Source organism: Nycticebus coucang, chromosome 3, assembly GCF_027406575.1.
Source record: "Nycticebus coucang isolate mNycCou1 chromosome 3, mNycCou1.pri, whole genome shotgun sequence".
In the NCBI taxonomy this organism is placed as follows: Eukaryota; Metazoa; Chordata; class Mammalia; order Primates; family Lorisidae; genus Nycticebus; species Nycticebus coucang.
The window spans coordinates 47,740,198-47,749,652 of NC_069782.1; the positions used below are offsets into that span (position 1 = coordinate 47,740,198).

Below are 9,455 nucleotides of genomic sequence, written 5' to 3' on the forward strand. Positions count from 1 at the left end.
TCCTCTGTTCCCATTGAGGCCACTTTATCGGTTTTAGGAATTCCTATGAATCGGATATTTGCCTTCTTCGAGTTATCCCAGAGCTCTCTGAGAGAATGATCCATTTTTTCTCTCCATTTCTCTTTGAGAGTTTGGGAGCATTCAAAGGCTTTATCTTCGATGTCAGAAATCCTTTCTTCTGCTTGGTCCATTCTGTTGCTGAGTGATTCTACTGTATTTTTCATATCTTTGAGGGCTGCAAATTCTTGCTTCAGTGTGTCTAAATCTTTTGTGGTTTTGTCTTTAAATTCTTAAATTCTTGAGACAATTTTTGAATTTCTCCTCAGATTCCTATTTCCATTTTCTTAATCTTGTCTTCAATCCAAATTCTGAATTAGATTTCAGACATGTCAGCCAGTTGTTTATGAATGGGATCTTCAATTACATCTGCCATATCTTTCCTTGGGGGGGTTGATCTATTCTGGTTATTCATATCACCAGAGTTTTTCTGCTGATTCCACCCCATGGTTGTTTTACTCCCTTTTATTTTTCCCCTGGGACTTTGTTGAGGGCCTGTATGTCATTGTGGCCTGAGAGACTGGGGCCCTTTCTGGTTTTGTGGTACTAAGTGGTTCTGCCTTATTTTCAGCTGGTTTCTGTTTGACCCCAGTGAAGCACTTACTCTGGGTCAAAGTCTCAGCTCTCTGAGTCAGCCCCACCCTGGAAGCTTCCCGAGTCTGTGAGTCGCCTCAGGCAAATCCTTAACTCATGGGTGGCCTCATCTGTTTGCCCAGGGAGACAGTGGGTGTGGCTTCAGCCACCTCAGGGAATTGCCGCTCTGGTTTGGGTCTCTCCCAGCCTCACTCCTGTGCCCCAGAGTCAGCACTGACCAGCCGCAGATCAGGCACTGTCCATGCCCTGATAAGTTTCCCAATAATCTGGACTTTCGGAGGACAGGCCTCCAGATCTCAGAGTGAGGGTGGAGGGGAGGTCTGGGAGCCCAGAGTTGCCGGCAATGAGCACACACAGTTCCACTCAGTTTTATGCCTGGTTATATTGCTGCCCAAGGAGGGCTGGGAGTTCAGAGTTGCGGACAAAGGCTATTTACAGATTTATAGAGTTTTATGACTGGCAGGAGAATGCCTTGTCACCCTAGTGGTGCAGATTTCAGTAGGTCTCTCCCATGGAGTGTAGTGGGAGGGCCTTTGGTTTCTGCCTATTTGTTTGTGGGGCTCTTAAGCCAATCGGATGGGGGAGGTGGGAATCCTATCCATCAGCTTCGTGATGGGTTTTGTACATTTTGTTTGCGTTTTTGTGGTCGTAGCTCTCCTCAGTGGGGTTGATGTGCGTTCTTCAACTTTCTCTCTTGGTGCTGCTCAAATCCATCAGGGTACTTGCTAAATTTTCATCCCTTAACTCTCCTTCAGGACGGGAGCCTTTGTGGAAAGCTGGCTTCAGTCCGCCATCTTGTCTCCTCCCCCAGTTTTCTTTTGTTTTCAATGAGTAATTTACATGGTTAATGCTTTAAGGCTTTGATTTAGTATTTCAATTCAATGTTTAATCATCCTCTTATCTTCTTGTGAAATTTTGCACAAATCTCACCAGGACACAAACTAAAGATCATATCAACCACAATTCATTGTGAAGTATTCAAAATGATCCTGCCTTCCCGTGGACATTAGTTGTTTTTTGTATGTATGTTAATTACCTCATTTTTCTCATGCTTTATTTTCCATGCATTGTCTATTGAGGTCAACGATCTTTAAAAAAATTCTATCATTCTTTCCAAATTCATTATCTACATTGTGTGGTTCATCAATTGGCTTCATAATGCTCAATCTTTGAATAAAACCTTTCTAAAAGTTATGTAGAATGTACCATGGGGTTATCCTGTGTCGGCATCATGGGGATTCTCTTTATCTTTCTCTTGTGGGAACTCCTGTTTCCACATGTCCCTTTTTTTTGCAAATGTTGATTTACTTGTTCTTTTATCTACAATACATCCCCTGGAGTTTCCTGAGAAAACGAGATGTAGGAAATAATGTAAATATTAATAGGCATCCCCATGAGCAAATATCTAACTACCACTTGCATATATGACTTGATATGGGTTGGGTATAAGTATAAATAAAATAATTCTTTCTTATAATTCTGAGAGTTTTGCCCATGTTTACTTCCTTTGAGAGACCACTTTCCTTCCACCCATGTGCTCTTTCGAACTCAAGTCACAATATGATTTTGTTCTGATCTCATACTCAGACGTCGAATTGAGAGTATTCTATGCTTCTGGCCATGAGGATTTTTAAAATAATGACCCTGAGACTTTAGCATCTCAAGTCAGGACTCTAGCTGGTATTTGATACATAGGCCCCAGCAGAGAGAAGACTTGCCTTCTTCTGAATCTTGAGTTGTAGGGACTGGGTCCACCTGAAGCTGTTTGTAGCACCATCCCCTGGTCACTAATGACACCCACACAGCAAAACCAGCAGACTTGGGGCTAGTAGAAAGAAGGAGGGAGAGGGCCCTACAGTCAGTGTTTTCACCTCTTGAACCATTCATATTGAAGCTAACAGTTTCCATTCCAGAGTGGTGTGTGGAATTACGCTTCTGTTACTTAGAAAGAAAACCTAAACAAAAACCATAATTCATACTATTTTATATCAGTTCCTGTGTCCAACACTTTTTTCTCTGGTTATTTGTTAAGTTCACACATAAGGTAATGTCCTTATGATTCACACATGTCCATGAATATAGTCAGACCCTGCCTGAGGACATTTTAGTAACAAAGAACTGCATGTATGATTGTCATCTCATAAGATTATAAGGCAGCTAAAAATCCCTACCACTGGGTCCTAGCACAGTGCACGACTCACATGATGGTGGAGCTGCTGATATAAAGACACCTACCCTACTGTCAGTCATACTATAGTCTGGCACATAAAATTATGTACAGCACAGAACACTTGATAAGAAATGACTACGTGACTGGTTTATGCGTTTACTACAGACTACTCTTATTTTATTTTAGAGAATCCTTTTCTAATTATTAAAAAAAAAAAAGAAATAAAAAGATAACAGTGAAACAAATCCTCATGGCCCTGACAAGGTTGCAGCCATTGTGGGACATCACTCTTGTAACTAGCCCAGATACAAAACTGCAGACCCCTTCCTCAACCCTGGATTGCTTCAGGGCTGGTGTTTCTGGGAAACCACTGAACAGTAACTTTTGTACTCACCCCTTCATGGCCCATTTTATTGGGTGGCCAATGAAGGAAGAAACTCCTAGATTTTCTCAGAGTATAAAAATTAGTCCATCTGCAGAAGGGATGACTACCCCTGGGAATCCCCCTCCCACATTCAGCCCCACTTCACGGGATTATAAAAGGCTCCTGACACTGTGGGAGAGCCCAGTTGGCTCCCTGGCAGACTGCACTCTGCTCTTTCTCTCTGCTAATAAAGCTTTCTCAATACCTTGACTGTCCTCTCCTTTTTACAGACCCTTGCCCCCAACTCAACCCTTGGTCTCCTCAGTAAGTTTTTCAGTTATTTCAGAAAAAGGCGTTGTTATCGTAGGAGATGGCTACATGTATGTTGTTTCCCCTGAAGACCTTCCAGTGGACAACATGTGGTGGTGGAAAGGTGGTTGCAATGATCCTGACCCTTAGCAGAACTAGGCTCATGTGTGTGCCTGCATTTTAGTTTTTAACAAAAAAAAAAAGTTGTTGTTGTTGTTGGTATTTTTGTTGTTGTTTTGAGATAGTGTCTTATTCAGTCACCTGGGAGTTGAGTGCCATGGAGTCATAGCTCACAGCAACCTCAAACCTCAAACTCTCAGACTCTAGGGATCCTTTTGCCTCAGCTTCCAAAGTAGCTAGGACTATAGGCACCTGCCACAATGCCTGGCTGTTTTTTTTTTTTTTTTTCCTTTTTTAGTAGAGATGGAGTCTTACTCTTGAACAGACTACTTTGGACATCCTGAACTCAAGTGATCCAAAAGCTTCTGCCTCCCAGAGTGTTAGAATTACAAGCATGAGCCACTGCATCCAGCCCACCAAAAGCTTTAAAGGTCAAAAGAAAATTATTTTTAAGTTTTAAATGCTGGGTTTATTAGCCACTTACCGTTGGACCTTTGGCAAGTCACTTTTCCATTGATTCGTTTTTTCTTTTACTTTTAAATAAAAATGACTTTTATTTCAATTTTTTCTTAAATCCTAACTAAGTACATTAGTGCATGTATAGATTACAATGTTCTAATTTGATATACAGAGTGGAAAGATTACATCAAACTTGTTAACATAACCAACACCTCACTTACTCATCTGTTGTGGTAAGACTTTTGTATTCTACACTTAACAGTTTCCAAATGTACCATTGCAATATGCACAATAGATGAAGAAAATCTTACTAGAAAAACGCTAATAGAGTAAAGACATAAAGAATGAAAATACTTTTGTACAGTTGGGCTATGTTAATTATTATTACAAAACAATCTAAATGTTTAAAAACTTAAGAAGTTTACAAAGTAAAAAAATACAGGAAGATAAGTTTCATTTATTATTGAAGAAAGAATAATTTTTAATAGGAAATTTAGTGTAGTTGAGTGTGACATGTTTATAAAGGCTATAACAGTATATAATAGTCCCCTAAACCATTACATTTACTCACCACTAACTTGTTGACATACCCAGAGCAACTTCTAATTCTATAAGCTTCATTCATGGTGTGTGTCCTGTGCAGGCATACCATTTAAAAACATTTTTTTATATTGTATTTTTTGCCTACTTTGTCAATGTTTAGATATGTTCAGATACACAAATGCTTACTGTCACAATTGCCTACTATTTTCAGAATGTGCCATGCAGATTTGTAGTCTAAAATCACTAGGCCATATGACATAGCTTCTGTGTGAGGCAAGTGGTAGCATCAGCATTGAAAAGTGGGGAAACCTGCCTCAGGCCAATATGGCCATTCAGATCCCCAAGTGTGGCCCCTCAACCAAATCCAAATTGCACAGAATAACTCTCTTTATTCAAAGGATTGGTTCTGTAAAATTTGGATTCAGTTAAAAGGTTGCAAACAAGGATCGAGACGGCCACAGGTTCCCCACCACTTGAACATACGCATGTGTATAAAGACCCCTTCTGTGTGCTCATACACATTTATTTTATTAGTCCTGGTGAGAATACCATTCAAGGAAGGCTCCTGTGGCCAACTCCAGGCTCCTGATTCCTGCTAGTTTCTACTGTAGCATTACCGAGCAGGTCACACTGCAAAGTTCGCTGGGGCTTTCAGCCTTTCCATGGCATGTTTCTTTCGCTTAGATTGAGGGAAGTTATTTAAATGTTTGCATATTTCTGCTGGGTTTAGTGGCTCATGCCTGTAATCCCAGCACTCTGGGAGGCCAAGGTGGGTAGAATGCTTGAGCTCAGGAGGTGTAGAACAGCCTGAGCAGGATCAAGACCCTCATCTTTACTAAAGATAGACAAAGAAGGCAGGTGTTCTGTCAGGTGCCTGTGGTTAACTACTGGGGAGGCTGAGATAGGAGGATAGTTTAGGCCCAAGACTTTGAGGTTCCTGTGAGCTATGATGCCACAGCACTCTACCCAGGGTGACACGGTGAGACACTGTCTCAGAAATAAATAGATAAATAAAGAAAAAGGTACATAAGGAAATATTTACATCAAACATATGAAACCAATAATATTTTCCCAGTTGAACTAGGTATATTTCCCTTAAGTAAAATTTTATGAGTTTTTTTAATATAAAAACAAACAAACAGTTTTTATTAGCATTTTTTTCTTTGTAAAATCATTTATTCTGTGGATCAGCACTTGTAGGTCAGTGGCTATGGAACCAGGTATATACATAGGAGCTGGCAGCTTCAAACACAGGCCAGGCCTGCCAAACAACAATGACAACCACAAGCAAAAAATAGCCCAGCATTTTTGTAGGCGCCTGTAGTCCCAGCTGCTTGGGGGGCTGAGACAGGAAAATTGCTTAAGCAAATGAGTTGGAGGTTGCTGTAAGCTGTGATACCACCACACCCTACCAGGCAACATAGTGAAACTCTGTTTCAAAAAAATAAATAAATAAATAGAAAGAAAAAATTGTGTATTTCCTAAGATCGTTACATATTTTGGTAAATTATCTTTAGTAAAAATCAAACAGAAAACTTGAAATGGGATACAGCAATGTTTACTACTTGCTCACATATTTTATGGTTGCTTTAAGACACTTTCTACTTTATGATCTTGTCGGAAAAGATAAAATGGGAAGGAATTGAGAGAGAAATCTAAAACTAATCAGAGCAGATAATTAGGTGTCAGTGGTATCATAGAAGGCGTATTCTTATTTTCCTGGATGAATTTTCTTCATCATCATAATTTCAACGTATCGTTACACCAAGGCTATGTCAAAATACCTTCCTTTATCCAACACACGACCACTTCTGATACGGAGACATTCTTGTTGAATATGGAAATTTTTTTTCTTTTTCCTTTTTTGTTGTTAATAAGACATACACACATAGATCATGAATACATTTATGCATTTGCGGAGTACAATGTGTTCATTTTTTATACAATTTGGAATGCTTACATCAAACTAATTCATATAGCTTTCACCTCCTTTGCTCATTTAGTGTGTTAAGACATTTATGTTCAGGGGCATGGGGACGTCGGTACAGCTGGTGCCCGCTGCCCTGCGAGGGCAGGGCAGCGGCCACGCTCCGGCTGGGTTAGCTGTAGCTCTTGGTGGCCCCAGGGGGGCTCCAGGCCCCCACCCCATGCCCACCGCTGGTGCCGCCGTAGGCAAGAAGCCCAAGGCCGAGTGGGCTCGTCCTACAAGGACTATGCAGATAAGCCCTTGGAGAAGCCCCAGAAGCTGGTCCTGAAGGTCGGAGGAAGTGAGGTGACAGAGTTCTCGGGGGCTGGCCACGTTTCTAGCTACTATGACGACAGGTCAGACCATGAGCAAGAGAGGCACAAAGAGAAGAAGAAGAAGAAAAAGAAGAAGTCAGAGAAGGAGAAGAATCCTGGTGATGAGGAAAGGAGAAAGCGGAAAGAGGAGAAGAAGCTGAAACGAGAGAAGGAACACTGTGACACGGAGGGGGAGGCAGATGACTTCGACTCTGGGAGGAAGGTGGAGGTGGAGCCGCCCCCAGATCGGCCAGTGCCAGCGTGCGGGACCCAACCAGCTGAAACTGAGAGCACCTCCATTCAGCAGCTGCTGGAGCACTTCCTCCGCCAGCTCTAGAGATCCTCATGGATTTTTTGCTTTTCCTGTCACAGATGCAATTGCTCCTGGATATTCAATGATAATAAAACATCCAATGGATTTTGGCACAATGAAAGACAAAATCGTAGCTAATGAATACAAGTCAGTCACAGAATTTAAGGCAGATTTTAAACTGATGTATGATAATGCCATGACATACAACAGACCAGATACTGTGTACTACAAACTGGCCAAGAAGATCCTTCATGCAGGCTTTAAGATGATGAGCAAAGCAGCTCTCTTGGGCAGTGAAGACACAGCTGCTGAGGAGCCCATCCCTGAGGTTGTGCCCGTGCAAGTAGAAACTGTCAAGAAATCCAAAAAGCCGAGCAGAGAAGAGATCAGCTGCATGTTTGAGCCTGAAGGAAACGCCTGCAGCCTGACCGACAGCACCGCCGATGAGCACGTGTTGGCGCTGGTGGAGCACACGGCTGATGAGGCTCGGGACCGTATCAACCGGTTCCTCCTAGGTGGCAAGGTGGGCTACCTGAAGAGGAGCAGGGATGGCAGCCTGCTCTACAGCCTGGTCAACACAGCCGAGCTGGACGCTGACGAAGAGGAGACCCACACCGTGGACCTGAGCTGGCTGTCCAGCAAGCTGCTCCCAGGCTTCACTACACTGGGCTTCAAGGACGAAAGGAGAAACAAAGTCATGTTTCTCTCCAGCGCCAGCACCGCACTTTCTATGCAGAACAACTCAGTGTTTGGTGTCTTAAAGTCAGATGAGATGGAGCTGCTGCATTCGGCCTATGGTGACGAGATGGTTGTGCAGTGTGCGCTGAGCCTTCAGGAGTTTGTGAAGGATGCTGGGAGCTACAGCAAGAAGATCGTAGATGACCTCCTGGACCAGATCACAGGTGGAAACCACTCTAGAATGCTCTTCCAGCTGAAGCAGAGGAGAAGTGTTCCCATGAAACCTTCAGATGAAGTGAAAGTTGGGGATACTTTAGGGGACGGCAGTGGCTCTGTTCTGGATTTCATGTCAGTGAAACCGTATTCTGATGTGTCTCTGGACATCTCCATGCTCAGCTCTCTGGGGAAGGTGAAGAAGGAGCTGGACCATGAGGACACCCACTTGTCCTTGGACTACAAGACCAAGCTCCTGCAAGACCTGCATGAGGCCCAGGCGGAGCGGGGTGGCTCCCGGTGGTCTTCCAACCTCAGCTCCCTGTCCAATGCCTGTGAGAGGGAGCAGCACCACCTGGGAAGCCCTTCTCGCCTCAGTGTCGGGGACCAGCCAGATGTGACCCATGATCCATACGAATTTCTTCAGTCTCCAGAGCCTGCAGTCTCAACAAAGAACTAGCTTTGTAGCCAGGGAGGTGTGAGCCATCTGTACTGTCACATCAGCAGAGAGACAGTGTCATTGTGCACAGGCCCACAGATCCTGAATAGCGACAGTAATACACGGAGGATGTGTGATCAGAATGTGGAGCCTGATGTGGTCTATTCTGAATATCCTGGTGTGGCTCACCTGTCTCTGCCCCACTGTCCTGGGTCTGGACTCGCTATCTGTCCTGTGCGCTCCTGTCAGAAGCCCCACGTTTTCCACAGCCCTTGGGGAGCACACAGGATTGTCTGGGGATGAGGGGAGCATATCATTTTCTGTGTAATGGATGTGCCTGAGGAAAGAGGTAAAGAGTGTGTTCTGCTGGAAAAGAGTGAAAAAAAAGTTAAAAAAAAGACATTTATGTTCAATAATTGATAGATTTCACTTGTACCCTGGTGATATGCTCCATAGGGGTGGTCCCCCGTTTACCCTCCTTATACAGAACCTCACCCCTCTCATGCCATCCCCCTCCTCTTTCCTCCTTCATCCTGGGATATAGGTGTGATTTATCTTTCATAAGAAAGTGTGAGTAATTCTAAACTGGTTTCAAAAAAGTACTGATTACATTGGATACTTTTTCTTCCATTCTGAGGTACTTTACTAAGAGGACTAGTTTCCAGCTCCATCCATGCAAACATAAAAGAGGTAAAGTCTCCATCATTTTTAAGGCTGCATAGTATTCCATGGTATAACTATGCCACAATTTATTAATCCATTCATGGGTCAATGGGCCCTTTGGCTTCTTCCATGACTTGGCAATTATGAATTCAGCTGCAATGAACAATCTGGAGAAAATAACTTTGTTGCAAAGGAATTTTTGGACTTTGGGATCTATGGCTTACAGAGGAATTGCAAGATCAAATGGCATGGC

The 9,455-nt window shown here is 43.1% G+C and overlaps 1 protein-coding gene across 1 annotated transcript; it reads left to right on the forward strand.

Moving 5' to 3' along the window:
• Positions 1-6,928: 6,928 nt before the first annotated feature.
• Positions 6,929-8,647, forward strand: LOC128581609 (bromodomain-containing protein 9-like). The gene is given in 1 exon segment (XM_053584667.1): positions 6,929-8,647. A coding segment is annotated over 1 exon segment (1,632 nt). The 3' UTR covers positions 8,561-8,647.
• The last annotated feature ends 808 nt before the right edge of the window (positions 8,648-9,455 follow it).